The sequence below is a fragment of the Struthio camelus genome, chromosome 30, assembly GCF_040807025.1.
Source record: "Struthio camelus isolate bStrCam1 chromosome 30, bStrCam1.hap1, whole genome shotgun sequence".
NCBI classification, from domain to species: Eukaryota; Metazoa; Chordata; class Aves; order Struthioniformes; family Struthionidae; genus Struthio; species Struthio camelus.
In genome coordinates this window covers 4,943,457-4,967,349 of record NC_090971.1, presented here as the reverse complement: position 1 = coordinate 4,967,349, position 23,893 = coordinate 4,943,457, and the positions used below count along the sequence as shown (strand labels likewise).

The following is a 23,893-nucleotide window of genomic DNA, read 5'->3' as shown; positions in this document are numbered from 1 at the left end:
TAGGCATCTGATGAGTAAAGATCAGGAGCTACCTCTTCTTTATTGTTAAACACTGCTACGATAATTGTTGCTTCAGGGAAGTTGTGGCCAAGTCTTTTAAGTCAGCTGCATGAAGTAAAAAGAAAAGGAACTGATACTTTAAAGTCTTTTCTCTATATATTACTTCACTGGGATTCTTTCAAAGAAAACCTGCATGCGTAAGTGTATCATTTCCTGCACTGAAGGAGCACTGTGTGATAGAAAGTAATAAGCTAAGTCAGTCTTATGGAAATGGGAGATAGATTTTAACATGTAATTTCATTGCCTCCAAATGTAACTAAGATTGTCAGATTGCCTGTGCTGGAAGTAGTAATGAGCTGAAATCAACAATATTCTGACAGTTTATGTTAGTCAGGAATTTTACTTTTATTTTAAGAAGTTACTATTTTATGTTTACCCATTAATAAATACTTATTCAGAATATTTAGACAAGGAAAAGCTAGTGCTGTTGCCCTGCACCTGTGCGGCTCAGGGGCCACTGAGCAAAGCCCTCTTTCCCCAACATAGGTTCAGCTGAGGGCACTTCCTGGGACAGTTTTACAAGAAAGGGATTTCTCTTCCTTTTTGCTTTTGCACTGCTCAGTACTCTGATGCAGAGCCTCTAAGAGACACTTTATGTTATTTGTATTTATTTATACTTGATCATAGCCGAGCAACTGAGCTCCAAGCTCCAACTTTTCCACCAATTCTCTTGATGAGACAATGGCAGCCAGCTCTCAGCTGGATGCGTTGTTGTATCAAGTAGCAAGTTCCTAGCCTAAGAGAACAAGCCCTGGCATGAGCTATTAGCACCCAGCTAACATGATTATATAGCTTCTATTTGGGTTAGATGCCTGTGCAAGGTGAGCTCATGTCTGACAGCTAAACGATATAGATACAGATATAGATATTCGTGCCATCAGTATCTAATGTTATACGGGAATTATAGGCATGAAGGGAGATTACCAGGCAGGTTACAAAAGGATCAGTCTTGGAATACCTCTAATTATCTGCTTGTATCAATGACGCTGGCACATAATTTGGGAGCACTCCATGTTACATGCTGATAACATACAGCTAAGTATGTAAGATAACATACAGCTAAGTGCCATTTAACAGAAGGGAATCAAGGACTGGAAAAATTAGATGGCTTAACAGATGGGAATAACACTAATGGGAAGATCTTTAGTAACAGGGTGTAAAGCCATGCAGCTGCTGACTATGGAGAATAAGTCTGATATTATATGGACTATAATCACAAAAAAATGTGAAGAAAAGGAAAAATTTTCAGTGTAGCTCCAAATAAGTGATTGTTTTGTACAGGGAGATTATACGTTCTAGAGAGAATCTGTTGTAAATACAGAGTACCAGAGAGTACTGGCAGTGTATCAGAAATTGTAAAAACAAGATGAAGAGCATGCCGAAATATTCTTTTACTACAGACCTGATACTACGCTTGTAAAAGATGGGGAGAATCCAAGATATCTGAATGAAAGCAATCTCGGGTAAATTAATCCTTTACAGGGATTAACAGTTAATCTCCCTGTACCATAAAAGGGTGTAAAATAATAATGTGAGCTGGATCATGTTGAGTAATACTAAGCAAAAGATGATCTTCCATAATACATATTTGTATTTGATCCACAGAGAGTTACAAATTCCTAGAGTATAATAACGTAGCAAATCCTTTGAGTATAAAATTTGGGATAGTGAGGCAGTAACATCACTTCTTCTGCAGCTTCATGAACAGCAAATAAACCATCACAATGTAATATTGGAACATTATGGTATATATATATCTATATCCATATTTTTATAGGTCTATATGAATATTTGTTGAAAGAGCTTGTGGAGTCTAAATGCCCCACTTCATATTCGTTATTACCCTTATCTCCATGAATTAATTTCCTTCTAATATAAGCCAATTCCCTGTGCTGAGGACCTCTCCTGCTGCTCACGAGAAGCAGCACGCGGCAGCCCCCTGCCTCCCTGCTGGCCGAGGCAGGGTCCTCAGTGGTCCCCTGCGGAGCTATTGGCCGAGCCCGCTCTCGCCTCCCACCGCTGGCCGGGCGCCTGCCCCGCGCCGCCTGCCGACTCCGTGGATGGAAGGAGGGAGGGAGACACTCGCTGCATGCAAGAAATCTTTATTGTGCCCGCCAGGGCAGGAGAGAGTTAGAGAGGGCAGGTTGCAAGGTGCGGGGCGGCTGGCTCTGGCACGCCAGGCGGGAGGAAGGGGGATCTTCTGCAGAGCAGGCCTTCCCCCACACGCTGCTCTTCCTGTCCTGAGCGGCACCGCCTGATGACTTGGCCCATCGGCCCCGCAGCGACTTCTAGGTGCAGGCACAGGGCAGGCAGGGCAAGAGGCCCTGCGAGGAGCGCAGCAAAGCAAAGGAGCAAAGGGCAGAGAAGCGCCAAGGGCATCTGGCACTCGCAGCGGTGCTCAGCGCTGCTCGGGGACGCCCCTGGCCCCAAGCTCAGCCGTGCAGCGGTGCCGCTCGGGGTCCTGCGTGCGCTGGGTGGGAGCAGCGGGGGCCGAGTTTAGCAGGGCCCGCAGGTTCCCCACGGCTTCTTGGAGTAGCGCGGCAAGGGGCAAGGGCTGCAGGAGGGCGAAGCGTAGGGTCGGCCAAAGGTGCAGAGGCCCCCCGAGGCGAGCGTGGCCCCGGCGCCGTAGAGGCCCCCCAGCCCCAGGGAGCCGCCAAAGGCGGGTGCCCCGGAGGAGCCCACGACGGCCTGCTGGGGGAAGGAGCTGAGGATGGGGCCGGGGAAGGTGACGACAACGGGAGGCGGCTGGATGAGGGCCGTGGAGTCGGGGCACTGCCGGGCACACAGCTCGTTGCAGCTGTCAGCGATGGGCTGGGGGCAGGCGATGCTGGTGGCGGGGGCGCACAGGTCGTAGGAGGACATCTTGCTGCTGGGATGGACGGTGCTCTGCAAGAGGGGAGAGAGGGCGAGGGAGTAGAAAATGCCTCTCTGCGGGCTGGAGGGCGGCCCCGAGGGAGCCCGGGGGTGGGAGGCTAAGTGCCCGCACACTTACCCTGTTGCCCAAGGAGGAGGCGTCGAGAGAAGTGGTTGGAGAGCCTGGCGGAGGCAGAGCTTTTATACAGCCCCTGCAACTGCACAGCCACAACGCCCATCTGCACAGGCGGTGCTTCCCCCACCTGCTGACTTGGTTTTCCAGCGCCTTGCCCCTCCGTGAGTCAGCATCCCCTCGCCCGGGAACGCACTCCCCTGACAAGGCTTTTCTCCCTTTTCTGCTTCCTGGCCTCAATGACCTCATGCGTCTCCCTCATTAGAGTGGCACGCGGAAGCAGAGGGCCCTGCTTATTCAGCTCCTTCCCGGCTGCCCCGCGGCTGCGGCACGGGCGCACGCCTGCGTCCCGTGCCAGCCGCTCGCTGTGCTCGGAGCGGAGAGGCGCTGCCCCCGAGCGCGGCCAGCCCGGCAGGGAGCTGCTCCTGGTGCGCCGGGAGACGGGGCTGCCAGCTCTCGGGTGCTGCCAGACGAGGCCCTGGAGAGCATCGTCTGAGAGCAACGGGGCTGCCCGGCAGGTGCCGGGGGCAGTCGGGGCGGGCACAGGGCTGGCCTTAGGCCCGGGCAACACGTGCCACAAGCGTGCATGCTTCTTGCACCATTAAGCACGAGAGAGGGTACGAGAGAGGTTTCCCTCCGCGAAGCCCACAGAGGCTGCTTGTGAGGAGCAATGGAGGAGCAGTGCGCTGGGCTTGCAAGCGATGCATCTTGCTGAGTCGGGAGAGCATGAGTGGAGCGCCTTTGATTTGGGTGTTTCGTAACATCGCGCCTCTGTAGATAACCACCGCATTGCATACGTCACCCAGGCGCTGGCTTCCTGGAGGCCTTTCAGAAGGCTTTCTTCCTGGGCAGCGTAGGGGAAAACAGCCTTCCATGTCGCTCTCCAAGCAAGCCAGCGATACACCACCCCTCCTCCCCGCCCCCCGCCCCCCCCAAGATGGAAAACAGCACCGCCTCACTTTGGCAATACTCATGGCACGGAGCTTGCTTGCATGGCAGTCTTTGTCTCGGTGCATGCCCTCTTACGCATTGAGCTAATGAGAAGACACCACAGCTAATTTGGCCCATGAGGTGACAGGCTGGAAAGCATCTGAGTGGGGTGATTGCAGGGGCTGCTCCAACGGGCTGCAGCTGATGGGGAAACAGCATCAGCCAAAGAGCCCCATCCTGTGCAGGGAGGAGGCAGGGGGTCAGTGAGGGAGGGCCATGTGCCCCAAGCACCTCCCAGCTCCTCCCCGTGCTCGGGTGTCCTGCATAAAAGCTCGCCCCCCTGCATGGGTGCTGGTACCTGCTTCTGCTGCCTTGCTCTGCTCAGGAAAAGGGTAGGTTGGGTCCCTTGGGGTCTCTGCCCCCATCTGGGAGGGCTGGTGTGGCCGTGTGTGGGGAGAGCAGGGCTCTTGGGGTTGGGGAGCAGGCTGGAACGGAGAGGGTTGTGGAGAGTGGGGGCACGAGGGCGGATGGGTGGGCTGGCTAGCTAGCTGGTTGGGGAAGCATGGTGTAGCGGGCTGGGGAACGGGGACAGCTCTTGCCCCTGCCCCTGCACCTGCAGCACCAGGCTGCAGCGTGGTCCCTCGTGTCCTGGGAGATGTCCTTGCTCACAGCAGCTGCCCTTGGGGCTGTGTCTTTCAGGCTCGGCTCTCTCGCAGCAGCAAGATGTCCTCCTACGACCTGTGCGCCCCCGCCACCAGCATCGCCTGCCCCCAGCCCATCGCTGACAGCTGCAACGAGCTGTGTGCCCGGCAGTGCCCCGACTCCATGGCCCTCATCCAGCCGCCTCCCGTTGTCGTCACCTTCCCCGGCCCCATCCTCAGCTCCTTCCCCCAGCAGGCCGTCGTGGGCTCCTCCGGGGCACCCGCCTTTGGCGGCTCCCTGGGGCTGGGGGGCCTCTACGGCGCCGGGGCCACGCTCGCCTCGGGGGGCCTCTGCACCTTTGGCCGACCCTACGCTTCGCCCTCCTGCAGCCCTTGCCCCTTGCCGCGCTACTCCAAGAAGCCGTGGGGAACCTGCGGGCCCTGCTAGGCTGAGCCACCGCATCAGGCACGCCTCCCGTCTCTGCTCCTTCACCCTCCTTTCTGATGCCTCTGCTCCTCCGTGCTCTGGCAGTGGCCATCGCTGGAACAGCACCATCTCCCCAAGGGCGTTCTTCTCTCCCTGCCACAGCCACCGCCACTGCTGGGAGAAGCTTGGAGCAATGCCTTGGTGGAAGCTCGAGCTGACCAGCTGCCTGCTTGTGCCTTGTCTGTCTCTCTCCAGTGTGCCCTCTCATCCCTTTGCAATAAAACGAGTCTGTAGCCAACACGTGCCTCTCTGGGCTTCCTTGCAACGCCCCTCTCGGGGCCCAAGGCTTCCCTTCTGCCCGTGGCCTGTGCGATGCAGGCAAGGGGCATCTCTCAGCCCTGGCAGAGCACAGCTGAGCTTCCTTGGGCTCTGCTCGAGCCCCTTGCAGCTCTCGCCACACACATTGCTGCTGCTGCTGCTGCTCGGCTGCCAGGAGTGTGGCTGAACGCAGGGGGCTCCCGTGCCTCAGGGCCTGCCAGACCTGCAGCCTCCCTGGGCGCAAGCGCTGCTGCCTGGGGGGCTTGGAGGGAGGCAGGGCCTACGCCTGCTGCTGCTTCCCCGCCTCCGCCCCTCAGCTACTCTGTTCTCTGCTCCGGTGCAGGCAGCCGAGGCGATGCTTCCCCCCAGCTCGACCACCAGCGGGCAAGACCGCTGCACGCGGTGCCCCTCAGACCTCAGGCGGAGCTGTGGAACTGCAGGGTGTTTAAGGCAGGGCTGTAGTGGAGGCTCCTTGCAGGGAGCCCCGAGAGCCTTTGTGCTTCTGCAGAGCACGTTCTGCAGGGGCCTCGACCAGCTGGTGCCCTTGCTGCGGGCAGCACTCTGAGAATCCCAGACAGGCGGAGGTTGGGAGGGACCTCTGGAGATCCTCTAGTCCAGCCCGCCGTGCTCAAGCGCCGTCGCCTCAAGCAGGCTGCCCAGGACCCTGTCCAGGCGGCTTTTGAATGGAACGCCAAGGATGGAGACTCCACAACCTCTCTGCGCGACCTGTTCCAGCGCTCGGGCACCCTTGCAGGCAAGAAGTTTATGTCTCGATTCAGACAGCAGTTGCTGCGTTTCTGGTTGTGCCCACGCCTCTCTCATCCTGTCAGTGGGCACCACTGGAAAGGGTCTGGCTCTGTCTTCTTTACACCCGCCCTGCAGATATAGGCACGCAGTGATACGATTCCTCGTGAGCCCTCTCTTCTCCAGGCTCCAGAGTGGCAGCTCTCGCAGCCTTTCCTCCTAGGGGAGATGCTCCAGTGCCGTCATCACCTGAGGGGCCCTTGGCTGGACTTGCTCCACGAGCTCCACAGCTCTCTTGTCCCGGCAGGCCAACGAGCTCCCTTCCCGGCTTTCCTGCCCAGCAGCCCACCCGCTCCTGCCGCCCAGCGGAGCTCTGACGCTTCCCAGCCAAGGCCAAAGACCATTTCCCTGTGCTGAGGACCTCTCCTGCTGCTCACGAGAAGCAGCACGCGGCAGCTTCCTGCTGGCCGAGGCAGGGTCCTCAGTGGTCCCCTGCGGAGCTATTGGCCGAGCCCGCTCTCGCCTCCCACCGCTGGCCGGGCGCCTGCCCCGCGCCGCCTGCCGACTCCGTGGATGGAAGGAGGGAGGGAGACACTCGCTGCATGCAAGAAATCTTTATTGTGCCCGCCAGGGCAGGAGAGAGTTAGAGAGGGCAGGTTGCAAGGTGCGGGGCGGCTGGCTCTGGCACGCCAGGCGGGAGGAAGGGGGATCTTCTGCAGAGCAGGCCTTCCCCCACACGCTGCTCTTCCTGTCCTGAGCGGCACCGCCTGATGACTTGGCCCATCGGCCCCGCAGCGACTTCTAGGTGCAGGCACAGGGCAGGCAGGGCAAGAGGCCCTGCGAGGAGCGCAGCAAAGCAAAGGAGCAAAGGGCAGAGAAGCGCCAAGGGCATCTGGCACTCGCAGCGGTGCTCAGCGCTGCTCGGGGACGCCCCTGGCCCCAAGCTCAGCCGTGCAGCGGTGCCGCTCGGGGTCCTGCGTGCGCTGGGTGGCAGCAGCGGGGGCCGAGTTTAGCAGGGCCCGCAGGTTCCCCACGGCTTCTTGGAGTAGCGCGGCAAGGGGCAAGGGCTGCAGGAGGGCGAAGCGTAGGGTCGGCCAAAGGTGCAGAGGCCCCCCGAGGCGAGCGTGGCCCCGGCGCCGTAGAGGCCCCCCAGCCCCAGGGAGCCGCCAAAGGCGGGTGCCCCGGAGGAGCCCACGACGGCCTGCTGGGGGAAGGAGCTGAGGATGGGGCCGGGGAAGGTGACGACAACGGGAGGCGGCTGGATGAGGGCCGTGGAGTCGGGGCACTGCCGGGCACACAGCTCGTTGCAGCTGTCAGCGATGGGCTGGGGGCAGGCGATGCTGGTGGCGGGGGCGCACAGGTCGTAGGAGGACATCTTGCTGCTGGGATGGACGGTGCTCTGCAAGAGGGGAGAGAGGGCGAGGGAGTAGAAAATGCCTCTCTGCGGGCTGGAGGGCGGCCCCGAGGGAGCCCGGGGGTGGGAGGCTAAGTGCCCGCACACTTACCCTGTTGCCCAAGGAGGAGGCGTCGAGAGAAGTGGTTGGAGAGCCTGGCGGAGGCAGAGCTTTTATACAGCCCCTGCAACTGCACAGCCACAACGCCCATCTGCACAGGCGGTGCTTCCCCCACCTGCTGACTTGGTTTTCCAGCGCCTTGCCCCTCCGTGAGTCAGCATCCCCTCGCCCGGGAACGCACTCCCCTGACAAGGCTTTTCTCCCTTTTCTGCTTCCTGGCCTCAATGACCTCATGCGTCTCCCTCATTAGAGTGGCACGCGGAAGCAGAGGGCCCTGCTTATTCAGCTCCTTCCCGGCTGCCCCGCGGCTGCGGCACGGGCGCACGCCTGCGTCCCGTGCCAGCCGCTCGCTGTGCTCGGAGCGGAGAGGCGCTGCCCCCGAGCGCGGCCAGCCCGGCAGGGAGCTGCTCCTGGTGCGCCGGGAGACGGGGCTGCCAGCTCTCGGGTGCTGCCAGACGAGGCCCTGGAGAGCATCGTCTGAGAGCAACGGGGCTGCCCGGCAGGTGCCGGGGGCAGTCGGGGCGGGCACAGGGCTGGCCTTAGGCCCGGGCAACACGTGCCACAAGCGTGCATGCTTCTTGCACCATTAAGCACGAGAGAGGGTACGAGAGAGGTTTCCCTCCGCGAAGCCCACAGAGGCTGCTTGTGAGGAGCAATGGAGGAGCAGTGCGCTGGGCTTGCAAGCGATGCATCTTGCTGAGTCGGGAGAGCATGAGTGGAGCGCCTTTGATTTGGGTGTTTCGTAACATCGCGCCTCTGTAGATAACCACCGCATTGCATACGTCACCCAGGCGCTGGCTTCCTGGAGGCCTTTCAGAAGGCTTTCTTCCTGGGCAGCGTAGGGGAAAACAGCCTTCCATGTCGCTCTCCAAGCAAGCCAGCGATACACCACCCCTCCTCCCCGCCCCCCGCCCCCCCCAAGATGGAAAACAGCACCGCCTCACTTTGGCAATACTCATGGCACGGAGCTTGCTTGCATGGCAGTCTTTGTCTCGGTGCATGCCCTCTTACGCATTGAGCTAATGAGAAGACACCACAGCTAATTTGGCCCATGAGGTGACAGGCTGGAAAGCATCTGAGTGGGGTGATTGCAGGGGCTGCTCCAACGGGCTGCAGCTGATGGGGAAACAGCATCAGCCAAAGAGCCCCATCCTGTGCAGGGAGGAGGCAGGGGGTCAGTGAGGGAGGGCCATGTGCCCCAAGCACCTCCCAGCTCCTCCCCGTGCTCGGGTGTCCTGCATAAAAGCTCGCCCCCCTGCATGGGTGCTGGTACCTGCTTCTGCTGCCTTGCTCTGCTCAGGAAAAGGGTAGGTTGGGTCCCTTGGGGTCTCTGCCCCCATCTGGGAGGGCTGGTGTGGCCGTGTGTGGGGAGAGCAGGGCTCTTGGGGTTGGGGAGCAGGCTGGAACGGAGAGGGTTGTGGAGAGTGGGGGCACGAGGGCGGATGGGTGGGCTGGCTAGCTAGCTGGTTGGGGAAGCATGGTGTAGCGGGCTGGGGAACGGGGACAGCTCTTGCCCCTGCACCTGCACCTGCAGCACCAGGCTGCAGCGTGGTCCCTCGTGTCCTGGGAGATGTCCTTGCTCACAGCAGCTGCCCTTGGGGCTGTGTCTTTCAGGCTCGGCTCTCTCGCAGCAGCAAGATGTCCTCCTACGACCTGTGCGCCCCCGCCACCAGCATCGCCTGCCCCCAGCCCATCGCTGACAGCTGCAACGAGCTGTGTGCCCGGCAGTGCCCCGACTCCATGGCCCTCATCCAGCCGCCTCCCGTTGTCGTCACCTTCCCCGGCCCCATCCTCAGCTCCTTCCCCCAGCAGGCCGTCGTGGGCTCCTCCGGGGCACCCGCCTTTGGCGGCTCCCTGGGGCTGGGGGGCCTCTACGGCGCCGGGGCCACGCTCGCCTCGGGGGGCCTCTGCACCTTTGGCCGACCCTACGCTTCGCCCTCCTGCAGCCCTTGCCCCTTGCCGCGCTACTCCAAGAAGCCGTGGGGAACCTGCGGGCCCTGCTAGGCTGAGCCACCGCATCAGGCACGCCTCCCGTCTCTGCTCCTTCACCCTCCTTTCTGATGCCTCTGCTCCTCCGTGCTCTGGCAGTGGCCATCGCTGGAACAGCACCATCTCCCCAAGGGCGTTCTTCTCTCCCTGCCACAGCCACCGCCACTGCTGGGAGAAGCTTGGAGCAATGCCTTGGTGGAAGCTCGAGCTGACCAGCTGCCTGCTTGTGCCTTGTCTGTCTCTCTCCAGTGTGCCCTCTCATCCCTTTGCAATAAAACGAGTCTGTAGCCAACACGTGCCTCTCTGGGCTTCCTTGCAACGCCCCTCTCGGGGCCCAAGGCTTCCCTTCTGCCCGTGGCCTGTGCGATGCAGGCAAGGGGCATCTCTCAGCCCTGGCAGAGCACAGCTGAGCTTCCTTGGGCTCTGCTCGAGCCCCTTGCAGCTCTCGCCACACACATTGCTGCTGCTGCTGCTGCTCGGCTGCCAGGAGTGTGGCTGAACGCAGGGGGCTCCCGTGCCTCAGGGCCTGCCAGACCTGCAGCCTCCCTGGGCGCAAGCGCTGCTGCCTGGGGGGCTTGGAGGGAGGCAGGGCCTACGCCTGCTGCTGCTTCCCCGCCTCCGCCCCTCAGCTACTCTGTTCTCTGCTCCGGTGCAGGCAGCCGAGGCGATGCTTCCCCCCAGCTCGACCACCAGCGGGCAAGACCGCTGCACGCGGTGCCCCTCAGACCTCAGGCGGAGCTGTGGAACTGCAGGGTGTTTAAGGCAGGGCTGTAGTGGAGGCTCCTTGCAGGGAGCCCCGAGAGCCTTTGTGCTTCTGCAGAGCACGTTCTGCAGGGGCCTCGACCAGCTGGTGCCCTTGCTGCGGGCAGCACTCTGAGAATCCCAGACAGGCGGAGGTTGGGAGGGACCTCTGGAGATCCTCTAGTCCAGCCCGCCGTGCTCAAGCGCCGTCGCCTCAAGCAGGCTGCCCAGGACCCTGTCCAGGCGGCTTTTGAATGGAACGCCAAGGATGGAGACTCCACAACCTCTCTGCGCGACCTGTTCCAGCGCTCGGGCACCCTTGCAGGCAAGAAGTTTATGTCTCGATTCAGACAGCAGTTGCTGCGTTTCTGGTTGTGCCCACGCCTCTCTCATCCTGTCAGTGGGCACCACTGGAAAGGGTCTGGCTCTGTCTTCTTTACACCCGCCCTGCAGATATAGGCACGCAGTGATACGATTCCTCGTGAGCCCTCTCTTCTCCAGGCTCCAGAGTGGCAGCTCTCGCAGCCTTTCCTCCTAGGGGAGATGCTCCAGTGCCGTCATCACCTGAGGGGCCCTTGGCTGGACTTGCTCCACGAGCTCCACAGCTCTCTTGTCCCGGCAGGCCAACGAGCTCCCTTCCCGGCTTTCCTGCCCAGCAGCCCACCCGCTCCTGCCGCCCAGCGGAGCTCTGACGCTTCCCAGCCAAGGCCAAAGACCATTTCCCTGTGCTGAGGACCTCTCCTGCTGCTCACGAGAAGCAGCACGCGGCAGCTTCCTGCTGGCCGAGGCAGGGTCCTCAGTGGTCCCCTGCGGAGCTATTGGCCGAGCCCGCTCTCGCCTCCCACCGCTGGCCGGGCGCCTGCCCCGCGCCGCCTGCCGACTCCGTGGATGGAAGGAGGGAGGGAGACACTCGCTGCATGCAAGAAATCTTTATTGTGCCCGCCAGGGCAGGAGAGAGTTAGAGAGGGCAGGTTGCAAGGTGCGGGGCGGCTGGCTCTGGCACGCCAGGCGGGAGGAAGGGGGATCTTCTGCAGAGCAGGCCTTCCCCCACACGCTGCTCTTCCTGTCCTGAGCGGCACCGCCTGATGACTTGGCCCATCGGCCCCGCAGCGACTTCTAGGTGCAGGCACAGGGCAGGCAGGGCAAGAGGCCCTGCGAGGAGCGCAGCAAAGCAAAGGAGCAAAGGGCAGAGAAGCGCCAAGGGCATCTGGCACTCGCAGCGGTGCTCAGCGCTGCTCGGGGACGCCCCTGGCCCCAAGCTCAGCCGTGCAGCGGTGCCGCTCGGGGTCCTGCGTGCGCTGGGTGGCAGCAGCGGGGGCCGAGTTTAGCAGGGCCCGCAGGTTCCCCACGGCTTCTTGGAGTAGCGCGGCAAGGGGCAAGGGCTGCAGGAGGGCGAAGCGTAGGGTCGGCCAAAGGTGCAGAGGCCCCCCGAGGCGAGCGTGGCCCCGGCGCCGTAGAGGCCCCCCAGCCCCAGGGAGCCGCCAAAGGCGGGTGCCCCGGAGGAGCCCACGACGGCCTGCTGGGGGAAGGAGCTGAGGATGGGGCCGGGGAAGGTGACGACAACGGGAGGCGGCTGGATGAGGGCCGTGGAGTCGGGGCACTGCCGGGCACACAGCTCGTTGCAGCTGTCAGCGATGGGCTGGGGGCAGGCGATGCTGGTGGCGGGGGCGCACAGGTCGTAGGAGGACATCTTGCTGCTGGGATGGACGGTGCTCTGCAAGAGGGGAGAGAGGGCGAGGGAGTAGAAAATGCCTCTCTGCGGGCTGGAGGGCGGCCCCGAGGGAGCCCGGGGGTGGGAGGCTAAGTGCCCGCACACTTACCCTGTTGCCCAAGGAGGAGGCGTCGAGAGAAGTGGTTGGAGAGCCTGGCGGAGGCAGAGCTTTTATACAGCCCCTGCAACTGCACAGCCACAACGCCCATCTGCACAGGCGGTGCTTCCCCCACCTGCTGACTTGGTTTTCCAGCGCCTTGCCCCTCCGTGAGTCAGCATCCCCTCGCCCGGGAACGCACTCCCCTGACAAGGCTTTTCTCCCTTTTCTGCTTCCTGGCCTCAATGACCTCATGCGTCTCCCTCATTAGAGTGGCACGCGGAAGCAGAGGGCCCTGCTTATTCAGCTCCTTCCCGGCTGCCCCGCGGCTGCGGCACGGGCGCACGCCTGCGTCCCGTGCCAGCCGCTCGCTGTGCTCGGAGCGGAGAGGCGCTGCCCCCGAGCGCGGCCAGCCCGGCAGGGAGCTGCTCCTGGTGCGCCGGGAGACGGGGCTGCCAGCTCTCGGGTGCTGCCAGACGAGGCCCTGGAGAGCATCGTCTGAGAGCAACGGGGCTGCCCGGCAGGTGCCGGGGGCAGTCGGGGCGGGCACAGGGCTGGCCTTAGGCCCGGGCAACACGTGCCACAAGCGTGCATGCTTCTTGCACCATTAAGCACGAGAGAGGGTACGAGAGAGGTTTCCCTCCGCGAAGCCCACAGAGGCTGCTTGTGAGGAGCAATGGAGGAGCAGTGCGCTGGGCTTGCAAGCGATGCATCTTGCTGAGTCGGGAGAGCATGAGTGGAGCGCCTTTGATTTGGGTGTTTCGTAACATCGCGCCTCTGTAGATAACCACCGCATTGCATACGTCACCCAGGCGCTGGCTTCCTGGAGGCCTTTCAGAAGGCTTTCTTCCTGGGCAGCGTAGGGGAAAACAGCCTTCCATGTCGCTCTCCAAGCAAGCCAGCGATACACCACCCCTCCTCCCCGCCCCCCGCCCCCCCCAAGATGGAAAACAGCACCGCCTCACTTTGGCAATACTCATGGCACGGAGCTTGCTTGCATGGCAGTCTTTGTCTCGGTGCATGCCCTCTTACGCATTGAGCTAATGAGAAGACACCACAGCTAATTTGGCCCATGAGGTGACAGGCTGGAAAGCATCTGAGTGGGGTGATTGCAGGGGCTGCTCCAACGGGCTGCAGCTGATGGGGAAACAGCATCAGCCAAAGAGCCCCATCCTGTGCAGGGAGGAGGCAGGGGGTCAGTGAGGGAGGGCCATGTGCCCCAAGCACCTCCCAGCTCCTCCCCGTGCTCGGGTGTCCTGCATAAAAGCTCGCCCCCCTGCATGGGTGCTGGTACCTGCTTCTGCTGCCTTGCTCTGCTCAGGAAAAGGGTAGGTTGGGTCCCTTGGGGTCTCTGCCCCCATCTGGGAGGGCTGGTGTGGCCGTGTGTGGGGAGAGCAGGGCTCTTGGGGTTGGGGAGCAGGCTGGAACGGAGAGGGTTGTGGAGAGTGGGGGCACGAGGGCGGATGGGTGGGCTGGCTAGCTAGCTGGTTGGGGAAGCATGGTGTAGCGGGCTGGGGAACGGGGACAGCTCTTGCCCCTGCCCCTGCACCTGCAGCACCAGGCTGCAGCGTGGTCCCTCGTGTCCTGGGAGATGTCCTTGCTCACAGCAGCTGCCCTTGGGGCTGTGTCTTTCAGGCTCGGCTCTCTCGCAGCAGCAAGATGTCCTCCTACGACCTGTGCGCCCCCGCCACCAGCATCGCCTGCCCCCAGCCCATCGCTGACAGCTGCAACGAGCTGTGTGCCCGGCAGTGCCCCGACTCCACGGCCCTCATCCAGCCGCCTCCCGTTGTCGTCACCTTCCCCGGCCCCATCCTCAGCTCCTTCCCCCAGCAGGCCGTCGTGGGCTCCTCCGGGGCACCCGCCTTTGGCGGCTCCCTGGGGCTGGGGGGCCTCTACGGCGCCGGGGCCACGCTCGCCTCGGGGGGCCTCTGCACCTTTGGCCGACCCTACGCTTCGCCCTCCTGCAGCCCTTGCCCCTTGCCGCGCTACTCCAAGAAGCCGTGGGGAACCTGCGGGCCCTGCTAGGCTGAGCCACCGCATCAGGCACGCCTCCCGCCTCTGCTCCTTCACCCTCCTTTCTGATGCCTCTGCTCCTCCGTGCTCTGGCAGTGGCCATCGCTGGAACAGCACCATCTCCCCAAGGGCGTTCTTCTCTCCCTGCCACAGCCACCGCCACTGCTGGGAGAAGCTTGGAGCAATGCCTTGGTGGAAGCTCGAGCTGACCAGCTGCCTGCTTGTGCCTTGTCTGTCTCTCTCCAGTGTGCCCTCTCATCCCTTTGCAATAAAACGAGTCTGTAGCCAACACGTGCCTCTCTGGGCTTCCTTGCAACGCCCCTCTCGGGGCCCAAGGCTTCCCTTCTGCCCGTGGCCTGTGCGATGCAGGCAAGGGGCATCTCTCAGCCCTGGCAGAGCACAGCTGAGCTTCCTTGGGCTCTGCTCGAGCCCCTTGCAGCTCTCGCCACACACATTGCTGCTGCTGCTGCTCGGCTGCCAGGAGTGTGGCTGAACGCAGGGGGCTCCCGTGCCTCAGGGCCTGCCAGACCTGCAGCCTCCCTGGGCGCAAGCTCTGCTGCCTGGGGGGCTTGGAGGGAGGCAGGGCCTACGCCTGCTGCTGCTTCCCCGCCTCCGCCCCTCAGCTACTCTGTTCTCTGCTCCGGTGCAGGCAGCCGAGGCGATGCTTCCCCCCAGCTCGACCACCAGCGGGCAAGACCGCTGCACGCGGTGCCCCTCAGACCTCAGGCGGAGCTGTGGAACTGCAGGGTGTTTAAGGCAGGGCTGTAGTGGAGGCTCCTTGCAGGGAGCCCCGAGAGCCTTTGTGCTTCTGCAGAGCACGTTCTGCAGGGGCCTCGACCAGCTGGTGCCCTTGCTGCGGGCAGCACTCTGAGAATCCCAGACAGGCGGAGGTTGGGAGGGACCTCTGGAGATCCTCTAGTCCAGCCCGCCGTGCTCAAGCGCCGTCGCCTCAAGCAGGCTGCCCAGGACCCTGTCCAGGCGGCTTTTGAATGGAACGCCAAGGATGGAGACTCCACAACCTCTCTGCGCGACCTGTTCCAGCGCTCGGGCACCCTTGCAGGCAAGAAGTTTATGTCTCGATTCAGACAGCAGTTGCTGCGTTTCTGGTTGTGCCCACGCCTCTCTCATCCTGTCGGTGGGCACCACTGGAAAGGGTCTGGCTCTGTCTTCTTTACACCCGCCCTGCAGATATAGGCACGCAGTGATACGATTCCTCGTGAGCCCTCTCTTCTCCAGGCTCCAGAGTGGCAGCTCTCGCAGCCTTTCCTCCTAGGGGAGATGCTCCAGCGCCGTCATCACCTGAGGGGCCCTTGGCTGGACTTGCTCCACGAGCTCCACATCTCTCTTGTCCCGGCAGGCCAACGAGCTCCCTTCCCGGCTTTCCTGCCCAGCAGCCCACCCACTCCTGCCGCCCAGCGGAGCTCTGACGCTTCCCAGCCAAGGCCAAAGACCATTTCCCTGTGCTGAGGACCTCTCCTGCTGCTCACGAGAAGCAGCACGCGGCAGCCCCCTGCCTCCCTGCTGGCCGAGGCAGGGTCCTCAGTGGTCCCCTGCGGAGCTATTGGCCGAGCCCGCTCTCGCCTCCCACCGCTGGCCGGGCGCCTGCCCCGCGCCGCCTGCCGACTCCGTGGATGGAAGGAGGGAGGGAGACACTCGCTGCATGCAAGAAATCTTTATTGTGCCCGCCAGGGCAGGAGAGAGTTAGAGAGGGCAGGTTGCAAGGTGCGGGGCGGCTGGCTCTGGCACGCCAGGCGGGAGGAAGGGGGATCTTCTGCAGAGCAGGCCTTCCCCCACACGCTGCTCTTCCTGTCCTGAGCGGCACCGCCTGATGACTTGGCCCATCGGCCCCGCAGCGACTTCTAGGTGCAGGCACAGGGCAGGCAGGGCAAGAGGCCCTGCGAGGAGCGCAGCAAAGCAAAGGAGCAAAGGGCAGAGAAGCGCCAAGGGCATCTGGCACTCGCAGCGGTGCTCAGCGCTGCTCGGGGACGCCCCTGGCCCCAAGCTCAGCCGTGCAGCGGTGCCGCTCGGGGTCCTGCGTGCGCTGGGTGGCAGCAGCGGGGGCCGAGTTTAGCAGGGCCCGCAGGTTCCCCACGGCTTCTTGGAGTAGCGCGGCAAGGGGCAAGGGCTGCAGGAGGGCGAAGCGTAGGGTCGGCCAAAGGTGCAGAGGCCCCCCGAGGCGAGCGTGGCCCCGGCGCCGTAGAGGCCCCCCAGCCCCAGGGAGCCGCCAAAGGCGGGTGCCCCGGAGGAGCCCACGACGGCCTGCTGGGGGAAGGAGCTGAGGATGGGGCCGGGGAAGGTGACGACAACGGGAGGCGGCTGGATGAGGGCCGTGGAGTCGGGGCACTGCCGGGCACACAGCTCGTTGCAGCTGTCAGCGATGGGCTGGGGGCAGGCGATGCTGGTGGCGGGGGCGCACAGGTCGTAGGAGGACATCTTGCTGCTGGGATGGACGGTGCTCTGCAAGAGGGGAGAGAGGGCGAGGGAGTAGAAAATGCCTCTCTGCGGGCTGGAGGGCGGCCCCGAGGGAGCCCGGGGGTAGGAGGCTAAGTGCCCGCACACTTACCCTGTTGCCCAAGGAGGAGGCGTCGAGAGAAGTGGTTGGAGAGCCTGGCGGAGGCAGAGCTTTTATACAGCCCCTGCAACTGCACAGCCACAACGCCCATCTGCACAGGCGGTGCTTCCCCCACCTGCTGACTTGGTTTTCCAGCGCCTTGCCCCTCCGTGAGTCAGCATCCCCTCGCCCGGGAACGCACTCCCCTGACAAGGCTTTTCTCCCTTTTCTGCTTCCTGGCCTCAATGACCTCATGCGTCTCCCTCATTAGAGTGGCACGCGGAAGCAGAGGGCCCTGCTTATTCAGCTCCTTCCCGGCTGCCCCGCGGCTGCGGCACGGGCGCACGCCTGCGTCCCGTGCCAGCCGCTCGCTGTGCTCGGAGCGGAGAGGCGCTGCCCCCGAGCGCGGCCAGCCCGGCAGGGAGCTGCTCCTGGTGCGCCGGGAGACGGGGCTGCCAGCTCTCGGGTGCTGCCAGACGAGGCCCTGGAGAGCATCGTCTGAGAGCAACGGGGCTGCCCGGCAGGTGCCGGGGGCAGTCGGGGCGGGCACAGGGCTGGCCTTAGGCCCGGGCAACACGTGCCACAAGCGTGCATGCTTCTTGCACCATTAAGCACGAGAGAGGGTACGAGAGAGGTTTCCCTCCGCGAAGCCCACAGAGGCTGCTTGTGAGGAGCAATGGAGGAGCAGTGCGCTGGGCTTGCAAGCGATGCATCTTGCTGAGTCGGGAGAGCATGAGTGGAGCGCCTTTGATTTGGGTGTTTCGTAACATCGCGCCTCTGTAGATAACCACCGCATTGCATACGTCACCCAGGCGCTGGCTTCCTGGAGGCCTTTCAGAAGGCTTTCTTCCTGGGCAGCGTAGGGGAAAACAGCCTTCCATGTCGCTCTCCAAGCAAGCCAGCGATACACCACCCCTCCTCCCCGCCCCCCGCCCCCCCCAAGATGGAAAACAGCACCGCCTCACTTTGGCAATACTCATGGCACGGAGCTTGCTTGCATGGCAGTCTTTGTCTCGGTGCATGCCCTCTTACGCATTGAGCTAATGAGAAGACACCACAGCTAATTTGGCCCATGAGGTGACAGGCTGGAAAGCATCTGAGTGGGGTGATTGCAGGGGCTGCTCCAACGGGCTGCAGCTGATGGGGAAACAGCATCAGCCAAAGAGCCCCATCCTGTGCAGGGAGGAGGCAGGGGGTCAGTGAGGGAGGGCCATGTGCCCCAAGCACCTCCCAGCTCCTCCCCGTGCTCGGGTGTCCTGCATAAAAGCTCGCCCCCCTGCATGGGTGCTGGTACCTGCTTCTGCTGCCTTGCTCTGCTCAGGAAAAGGGTAGGTTGGGTCCCTTGGGGTCTCTGCCCCCATCTGGGAGGGCTGGTGTGGCCGTGTGTGGGGAGAGCAGGGCTCTTGGGGTTGGGGAGCAGGCTGGAACGGAGAGGGTTGTGGAGAGTGGGGGCACGAGGGCGGATGGGTGGGCTGGCTAGCTAGCTGGTTGGGGAAGCATGGTGTAGCGGGCTGGGGAACGGGGACAGCTCTTGCCCCTGCCCCTGCACCTGCAGCACCAGGCTGCAGCGTGGTCCCTCGTGTCCTGGGAGATGTCCTTGCTCACAGCAGCTGCCCTTGGGGCTGTGTCTTTCAGGCTCGGCTCTCTCGCAGCAGCAAGATGTCCTCCTACGACCTGTGCGCCCCCGCCACCAGCATCGCCTGCCCCCAGCCCATCGCTGACAGCTGCAACGAGCTGTGTGCCCGGCAGTGCCCCGACTCCACGGCCCTCATCCAGCCGCCTCCCGTTGTCGTCACCTTCCCCGGCCCCATCCTCAGCTCCTTCCCCCAGCAGGCCGTCGTGGGCTCCTCCGGGGCACCCGCCTTTGGCGGCTCCCTGGGGCTGGGGGGCCTCTACGGCGCCGGGGCCACGCTCGCCTCGGGGGGCCTCTGCACCTTTGGCCGACCCTACGCTTCGCCCTCCTGCAGCCCTTGCCCCTTGCCGCGCTACTCCAAGAAGCCGTGGGGAACCTGCGGGCCCTGCTAGGCTGAGCCACCGCATCAGGCACGCCTCCCGTCTCTGCTCCTTCACCCTCCTTTCTGATGCCTCTGCTCCTCCGTGCTCTGGCAGTGGCCATCGCTGGAACAGCACCATCTCCCCAAGGGCGTTCTTCTCTCCCTGCCACAGCCACCGCCACTGCTGGGAGAAGCTTGGAGCAATGCCTTGGTGGAAGCTCGAGCTGACCAGCTGCCTGCTTGTGCCTTGTCTGTCTCTCTCTCCAGTGTGCCCTCTCATCCCTTTGCAATAAAACGAGTCTGTAGCCAACACGTGCCTCTCTGGGCTTCCTTGCAACGCCCCTCTCGGGGCCCAAGGCTTCCCTTCTGCCCGTGGCCTGTGCGATGCAGGCAAGGGGCATCTCTCAGCCCTGGCAGAGCACAGCTGAGCTTCCTTGGGCTCTGCTCGAGCCCCTTGCAGCTCTCGCCACACACATTGCTGCTGCTGCTGCTGCTGCTGCTGCCAGGAGTGTGGCTGAACACAGGGGGCTCCCGTGCCTCAGGGCCTGCCAGACCTGCAGCCTCCCTGGGCGCAAGCGCTGCTGCCTGGGGGGCTTGGAGGGAGGCAGGGCCTACGCCTGCTGCTGCTTCCCCGCCTCCGCCCCTCAGCTACTCTGTTCTCTGCTCCGGCGCAGGCAGCCGAGACGATGCTTCCCCCCAGCTCGACCACCAGCGGGCAAGACCGCTGCACGCGGTGCCCCTCAGACCTCAGGCGGAGCTGTGGAACTGCAGGGTGTTTAAGGCAGGGCTGTAGTGGAGGCTCCTTGCAGGGAGCCCCGAGAGCCTTTGTGCTTCTGCAGAGCACGTTCTGCAGGGGCCTCGACCAGCTGGTGCCCTTGCTGCGGGCAGCACTCTGAGAATCCCAGACAGGCGGAGGTTGGGAGGGACCTCTGGAGATCCTCTAGTCCAGCCCGCCGTGCTCAAGCGCCGTCGCCTCAAGCAGGCTGCCCAGGACCCTGTCCAGGCGGCTTTTGAATGGAACGCCAAGGATGGAGACTCCACAACCTCTCTGCGCGACCTGTTCCAGCGCTCGGGCACCCTTGCAGGCAAGAAGTTTATGTCTCGATTCAGACAGCAGTTGCTGCGTTTCTGGTTGTGCCCACGCCTCTCTCATCCTGTCGGTGGGCACCACTGGAAAGGGTCTGGCTCTGTCTTCTTTACACCCGCCCTGCAGATATAGGCACGCAGTGATACGATTCCTCGTGAGCCCTCTCTTCTCCAGGCTCCAGAGTGGCAGCTCTCGCAGCCTTTCCTCCTAGGGGAGATGCTCCAGTGCCGTCATCACCTGAGGGGCCCTTGGCTGGACTTGCTCCACGAGCTCCACATCTCTCTTGTCCCGGCAGGCCAACGAGCTCCCTTCCCGGCTTTCCTGCCCAGCAGCCCACCCACTCCTGCCGCCCAGCGGAGCTCTGACGCTTCCCAGCCAAGGCCAAAGACCATTTCCCTGTGCTGAGGACCTCTCCTGCTGCTCACGAGAAGCAGCACGCGGCAGCCCCCTGCCTCCCTGCTGGCCGAGGCAGGGTCCTCAGTGGTCCCCTGCGGAGCTATTGGCCGAGCCCGCTCTCGCCTCCCACCGCTGGCCGGGCGCCTGCCCCGCGCCGCCTGCCGACTCCGTGGATGGAAGGAGGGAGGGAGACACTCGCTGCATGCAAGAAATCTTTATTGTGCCCGCCAGGGCAGGAGAGAGTTAGAGAGGGCAGGTTGCAAGGTGCGGGGCGGCTGGCTCTGGCACGCCAGGCGGGAGGAAGGGGGATCTTCTGCAGAGCAGGCCTTCCCCCACACGCTGCTCTTCCTGTCCTGAGCGGCACCGCCTGATGACTTGGCCCATCGGCCCCGCAGCGACTTCTAGGTGCAGGCACAGGGCAGGCAGGGCAAGAGGCCCTGCGAGGAGCGCAGCAAAGCAAAGGAGCAAAGGGCAGAGAAGCGCCAAGGGCATCTGGCACTCGCAGCGGTGCTCAGCGCTGCTCGGGGACGCCCCTGGCCCCAAGCTCAGCCGTGCAGCGGTGCCGCTCGGGGTCCTGCGTGCGCTGGGTGGGAGCAGCGGGGGCCGAGTTTAGCAGGGCCCGCAGGTTCCCCACGGCTTCTTGGAGTAGCGCGGCAAGGGGCAAGGGCTGCAGGAGGGCGAAGCGTAGGGTCGGCCAAAGGTGCAGAGGCCCCCCGAGGCGAGCGTGGCCCCGGCGCCGTAGAGGCCCCCCAGCCCCAGGGAGCCGCCAAAGGCGGGTGCCCCGGAGGAGCCCACGACGGCCTGCTGGGGGAAGGAGCTGAGGATGGGGCCGGGGAAGGTGACGACAACGGGAGGCGGCTGGATGAGGGCCGTGGAGTCGGGGCACTGCCGGGCACACAGCTCGTTGCAGCTGTCAGCGATGGGCTGGGGGCAGGCGATGCTGGTGGCGGGGGCGCACAGGTCGTAGGAGGACATCTTGCTGCTGGGATGGACGGTGCTCTGCAAGAGGGGAGAGAGGGCGAGGGAGTAGAAAATGCCTCTCTGCGGGCTGGAGGGCGGCCCCGAGGGAGCCCGGGGGTGGGAGGCTAAGTGCCCGCACACTTACCCTGTTGCCCAAGGAGGAGGCGTCGAGAGAAGTGGTTGGAGAGCCTGGCGGAGGCAGAGCTTTTATACAGCCCCTGCAACTGCACAGCCACAACGCCCATCTGCACAGGCGGTGCTTCCCCCACCTGCTGACTTGGTTTTCCAGCGCCTTGCCCCTCCGTGAGTCAGCATCCCCTCGCCCGGGAACGCACTCCCCTGACAAGGCTTTTCTCCCTTTTCTGCTTCCTGGCCTCAATGACCTCATGCGTCTCCCTCATTAGAGTGGCACGCGGAAGCAGAGGGCCCTGCTTATTCAGCTCCTTCCCGGCTGCCCCGCGGCTGCGGCACGGGCGCACGCCTGCGTCCCGTGCCAGCCGCTCGCTGTGCTCGGAGCGGAGAGGCGCTGCCCCCGAGCGCGGCCAGCCCGGCAGGGAGCTGCTCCTGGTGCGCCGGGAGACGGGGCTGCCAGCTCTCGGGTGCTGCCAGACGAGGCCCTGGAGAGCATCGTCTGAGAGCAACGGGGCTGCCCGGCAGGTGCCGGGGGCAGTCGGGGCGGGCACAGGGCTGGCCTTAGGCCCGGGCAACACGTGCCACAAGCGTGCATGCTTCTTGCACCATTAAGCACGAGAGAGGGTACGAGAGAGGTTTCCCTCCGCGAAGCCCACAGAGGCTGCTTGTGAGGAGCAATGGAGGAGCAGTGCGCTGGGCTTGCAAGCGATGCATCTTGCTGAGTCGGGAGAGCATGAGTGGAGCGCCTTTGATTTGGGTGTTTCGTAACATCGCGCCTCTGTAGATAACCACCGCATTGCATACGTCACCCAGGCGCTGGCTTCCTGGAGGCCTTTCAGAAGGCTTTCTTCCTGGGCAGCGTAGGGGAAAACAGCCTTCCACGTCGCTCTCCAAGCAAGCCAGCGATACACCACCCCTCCTCCCCGCCCCCCGCCCCCCCCAAGATGGAAAACAGCACCGCCTCACTTTGGCAATACTCATGGCACGGAGCTTGCTTGCATGGCAGTCTTTGTCTCGGTGCATGCCCTCTTACGCATTGAGCTAATGAGAAGACACCACAGCTAATTTGGCCCATGAGGTGACAGGCTGGAAAGCATCTGAGTGGGGTGATTGCAGGGGCTGCTCCAACGGGCTGCAGCTGATGGGGAAACAGCATCAGCCAAAGAGCCCCATCCTGTGCAGGGAGGAGGCAGGGGGTCAGTGAGGGAGGGCCATGTGCCCCAAGCACCTCCCAGCTCCTCCCCGTGCTCGGGTGTCCTGCATAAAAGCTCGCCCCCCTGCATGGGTGCTGGTACCTGCTTCTGCTGCCTTGCTCTGCTCAGGAAAAGGGTAGGTTGGGTCCCTTGGGGTCTCTGCCCCCATCTGGGAGGGCTGGTGTGGCCGTGTGTGGGGAGAGCAGGGCTCTTGGGGTTGGGGAGCAGGCTGGAACGGAGAGGGTTGTGGAGAGTGGGGGCACGAGGGTGGATGGGTGGGCTAGCTAGCTAGCTGGTTGGGGAAGCATGGTGTAGCGGGCTGGGGAACGGGGACAGCTCTTGCCCCTGCCCCTGCACCTGCAGCACCAGGCTGCAGCGTGGTCCCTCGTGTCCTGGGAGATGTCCTTGCTCACAGCAGCTGCCCTTGGGGCTGTGTCTTTCAGGCTCGGCTCTCTCGCAGCAGCAAGATGTCCTCCTACGACCTGTGCGCCCCCGCCACCAGCATCGCCTGCCCCCAGCCCATCGCTGACAGCTGCAACGAGCTGTGTGCCCGGCAGTGCCCCGACTCCACGGCCCTCATCCAGCCGCCTCCCGTTGTCGTCACCTTCCCCGGCCCCATCCTCAGCTCCTTCCCCCAGCAGGCCGTCGTGGGCTCCTCCGGGGCACCCGCCTTTGGCGGCTCCCTGGGGCTGGGGGGCCTCTACGGCGCCGGGGCCACGCTCGCCTCGGGGGGCCTCTGCACCTTTGGCCGACCCTACGCTTCGCCCTCCTGCAGCCCTTGCCCCTTGCCGCGCTACTCCAAGAAGCCGTGGGGAACCTGCGGGCCCTGCTAGGCTGAGCCACCGCATCAGGCACGCCTCCCGTCTCTGCTCCTTCACCCTCCTTTCTGATGCCTCTGCTCCTCCGTGCTCTGGCAGTGGCCATCGCTGGAACAGCACCATCTCCCCAAGGGCGTTCTTCTCTCCCTGCCACAGCCACCGCCACTGCTGGGAGAAGCTTGGAGCAATGCCTTGGTGGAAGCTCGAGCTGACCAGCTGCCTGCTTGTGCCTTGTCTGTCTCTCTCCAGTGTGCCCTCTCATCCCTTTGCAATAAAACGAGTCTGTAGCCAACACGTGCCTCTCTGGGCTTCCTTGCAACGCCCCTCTCGGGGCCCAAGGCTTCCCTTCTGCCCGTGGCCTGTGCGATGCAGGCAAGGGGCATCTCTCAGCCCTGGCAGAGCACAGCTGAGCTTCCTTGGGCTCTGCTCGAGCCCCTTGCAGCTCTCGCCACACACATCGCTGCTGCTGCTGCTGCTGCCAGGAGTGTGGCTGAACGCAGGGGGCTCCCGTGCCTCAGGGCCTGCCAGACCTGCAGCCTCCCTGGGCGCAAGCGCTGCTGCCTGGGGGGCTTGGAGGGAGGCAGGGCCTAC

The 23,893-nt window shown here is 63.4% G+C and overlaps 10 protein-coding genes across 10 annotated transcripts; 5 read left to right on the top strand and 5 right to left on the bottom strand.

Annotated features, from left to right (window-relative positions):
• Positions 1-2,556: 2,556 nt before the first annotated feature.
• On the bottom strand, positions 2,557-4,062 carry LOC138062856 (scale keratin-like). The gene is made up of 2 exons (XM_068921961.1): positions 4,006-4,062; positions 2,557-2,946 (listed from the first exon to the last, which is right to left on the bottom strand). The coding sequence occupies exons 1-2, from the start codon at positions 4,060-4,062 to the stop codon at positions 2,557-2,559; spliced, it is 447 nt and encodes a 148-aa protein (XP_068778062.1).
• Positions 4,063-4,336: 274 nt separating this feature from the next.
• LOC138062910 (scale keratin-like) lies at positions 4,337-5,332 on the top strand. Its single transcript, XM_068922190.1, has 2 exons — positions 4,337-4,368; positions 4,676-5,332. The coding sequence occupies exon 2, from the start codon at positions 4,700-4,702 to the stop codon at positions 5,063-5,065; it is 366 nt and encodes a 121-aa protein (XP_068778291.1). The 5' UTR covers positions 4,337-4,368; positions 4,676-4,699; the 3' UTR covers positions 5,066-5,332.
• Positions 5,333-7,115: 1,783 nt separating this feature from the next.
• LOC138062855 (scale keratin-like) lies at positions 7,116-8,621 on the bottom strand. Its single transcript, XM_068921959.1, has 2 exons — positions 8,565-8,621; positions 7,116-7,505 (listed from the first exon to the last, which is right to left on the bottom strand). Exons 1-2 carry the CDS (start codon positions 8,619-8,621, stop codon positions 7,116-7,118), a joined length of 447 nt encoding a protein of 148 aa, XP_068778060.1.
• Positions 8,622-8,895: 274 nt separating this feature from the next.
• Positions 8,896-9,891, top strand: LOC138062909 (scale keratin-like). Its single transcript, XM_068922189.1, has 2 exons — positions 8,896-8,927; positions 9,235-9,891. Exon 2 carries the CDS (start codon positions 9,259-9,261, stop codon positions 9,622-9,624), a length of 366 nt encoding a protein of 121 aa, XP_068778290.1. The 5' UTR covers positions 8,896-8,927; positions 9,235-9,258; the 3' UTR covers positions 9,625-9,891.
• A 1,783-nt stretch (positions 9,892-11,674) lies between these two features.
• LOC138062854 (scale keratin-like) lies at positions 11,675-13,180 on the bottom strand. Its single transcript, XM_068921958.1, has 2 exons — positions 13,124-13,180; positions 11,675-12,064 (listed from the first exon to the last, which is right to left on the bottom strand). The coding sequence occupies exons 1-2, from the start codon at positions 13,178-13,180 to the stop codon at positions 11,675-11,677; spliced, it is 447 nt and encodes a 148-aa protein (XP_068778059.1).
• A 271-nt stretch (positions 13,181-13,451) lies between these two features.
• LOC138062900 (scale keratin-like) lies at positions 13,452-14,449 on the top strand. Its single transcript, XM_068922166.1, has 2 exons — positions 13,452-13,486; positions 13,794-14,449. Exon 2 carries the CDS (start codon positions 13,818-13,820, stop codon positions 14,181-14,183), a length of 366 nt encoding a protein of 121 aa, XP_068778267.1. The 5' UTR covers positions 13,452-13,486; positions 13,794-13,817; the 3' UTR covers positions 14,184-14,449.
• A 1,789-nt stretch (positions 14,450-16,238) lies between these two features.
• LOC104144170 (scale keratin-like) lies at positions 16,239-17,744 on the bottom strand. Its single transcript, XM_068921957.1, has 2 exons — positions 17,688-17,744; positions 16,239-16,628 (listed from the first exon to the last, which is right to left on the bottom strand). Exons 1-2 carry the CDS (start codon positions 17,742-17,744, stop codon positions 16,239-16,241), a joined length of 447 nt encoding a protein of 148 aa, XP_068778058.1.
• A 271-nt stretch (positions 17,745-18,015) lies between these two features.
• On the top strand, positions 18,016-18,976 carry LOC104144171 (scale keratin-like). Its single transcript, XM_068922144.1, has 2 exons — positions 18,016-18,050; positions 18,358-18,976. The coding sequence occupies exon 2, from the start codon at positions 18,382-18,384 to the stop codon at positions 18,745-18,747; it is 366 nt and encodes a 121-aa protein (XP_068778245.1). The 5' UTR covers positions 18,016-18,050; positions 18,358-18,381; the 3' UTR covers positions 18,748-18,976.
• A 1,832-nt stretch (positions 18,977-20,808) lies between these two features.
• On the bottom strand, positions 20,809-22,314 carry LOC104144169 (scale keratin-like). Its single transcript, XM_068921956.1, has 2 exons — positions 22,258-22,314; positions 20,809-21,198 (listed from the first exon to the last, which is right to left on the bottom strand). The coding sequence occupies exons 1-2, from the start codon at positions 22,312-22,314 to the stop codon at positions 20,809-20,811; spliced, it is 447 nt and encodes a 148-aa protein (XP_068778057.1).
• A 271-nt stretch (positions 22,315-22,585) lies between these two features.
• On the top strand, positions 22,586-23,584 carry LOC138062955 (scale keratin-like). Its single transcript, XM_068922528.1, has 2 exons — positions 22,586-22,620; positions 22,928-23,584. The coding sequence occupies exon 2, from the start codon at positions 22,952-22,954 to the stop codon at positions 23,315-23,317; it is 366 nt and encodes a 121-aa protein (XP_068778629.1). The 5' UTR covers positions 22,586-22,620; positions 22,928-22,951; the 3' UTR covers positions 23,318-23,584.
• Positions 23,585-23,893: the final 309 nt, after the last annotated feature.

Bases quoted from the DNA above. Each gene is read 5' to 3' on its own strand.
- LOC138062856 (XM_068921961.1), bottom strand. From the start codon at position 4,062: ATGCACCGAGACAAAGACTGCCATGCAAGCAAGCTCCGTGCCATGAGT. The intron at 2,947-4,005 runs GTGAGGCGGTGC...CCCCTCTTGCAG, and splicing joins GTGCCATGAGTATTGCCAAA to AGCACCGTCCATCCCAGCAG.
- LOC104144170 (XM_068921957.1), bottom strand. From the start codon at position 17,744: ATGCACCGAGACAAAGACTGCCATGCAAGCAAGCTCCGTGCCATGAGT. The intron at 16,629-17,687 runs GTGAGGCGGTGC...CCCCTCTTGCAG, and splicing joins GTGCCATGAGTATTGCCAAA to AGCACCGTCCATCCCAGCAG.
- LOC138062855 (XM_068921959.1), bottom strand. From the start codon at position 8,621: ATGCACCGAGACAAAGACTGCCATGCAAGCAAGCTCCGTGCCATGAGT. The intron at 7,506-8,564 runs GTGAGGCGGTGC...CCCCTCTTGCAG, and splicing joins GTGCCATGAGTATTGCCAAA to AGCACCGTCCATCCCAGCAG.
- LOC138062854 (XM_068921958.1), bottom strand. From the start codon at position 13,180: ATGCACCGAGACAAAGACTGCCATGCAAGCAAGCTCCGTGCCATGAGT. The intron at 12,065-13,123 runs GTGAGGCGGTGC...CCCCTCTTGCAG, and splicing joins GTGCCATGAGTATTGCCAAA to AGCACCGTCCATCCCAGCAG.
- LOC138062955 (XM_068922528.1), top strand. From the start codon at position 22,952: ATGTCCTCCTACGACCTGTGCGCCCCCGCCACCAGCATCGCCTGCCCC.
- LOC104144169 (XM_068921956.1), bottom strand. From the start codon at position 22,314: ATGCACCGAGACAAAGACTGCCATGCAAGCAAGCTCCGTGCCATGAGT. The intron at 21,199-22,257 runs GTGAGGCGGTGC...CCCCTCTTGCAG, and splicing joins GTGCCATGAGTATTGCCAAA to AGCACCGTCCATCCCAGCAG.
- LOC104144171 (XM_068922144.1), top strand. From the start codon at position 18,382: ATGTCCTCCTACGACCTGTGCGCCCCCGCCACCAGCATCGCCTGCCCC.
- LOC138062910 (XM_068922190.1), top strand. From the start codon at position 4,700: ATGTCCTCCTACGACCTGTGCGCCCCCGCCACCAGCATCGCCTGCCCC.
- LOC138062909 (XM_068922189.1), top strand. From the start codon at position 9,259: ATGTCCTCCTACGACCTGTGCGCCCCCGCCACCAGCATCGCCTGCCCC.
- LOC138062900 (XM_068922166.1), top strand. From the start codon at position 13,818: ATGTCCTCCTACGACCTGTGCGCCCCCGCCACCAGCATCGCCTGCCCC.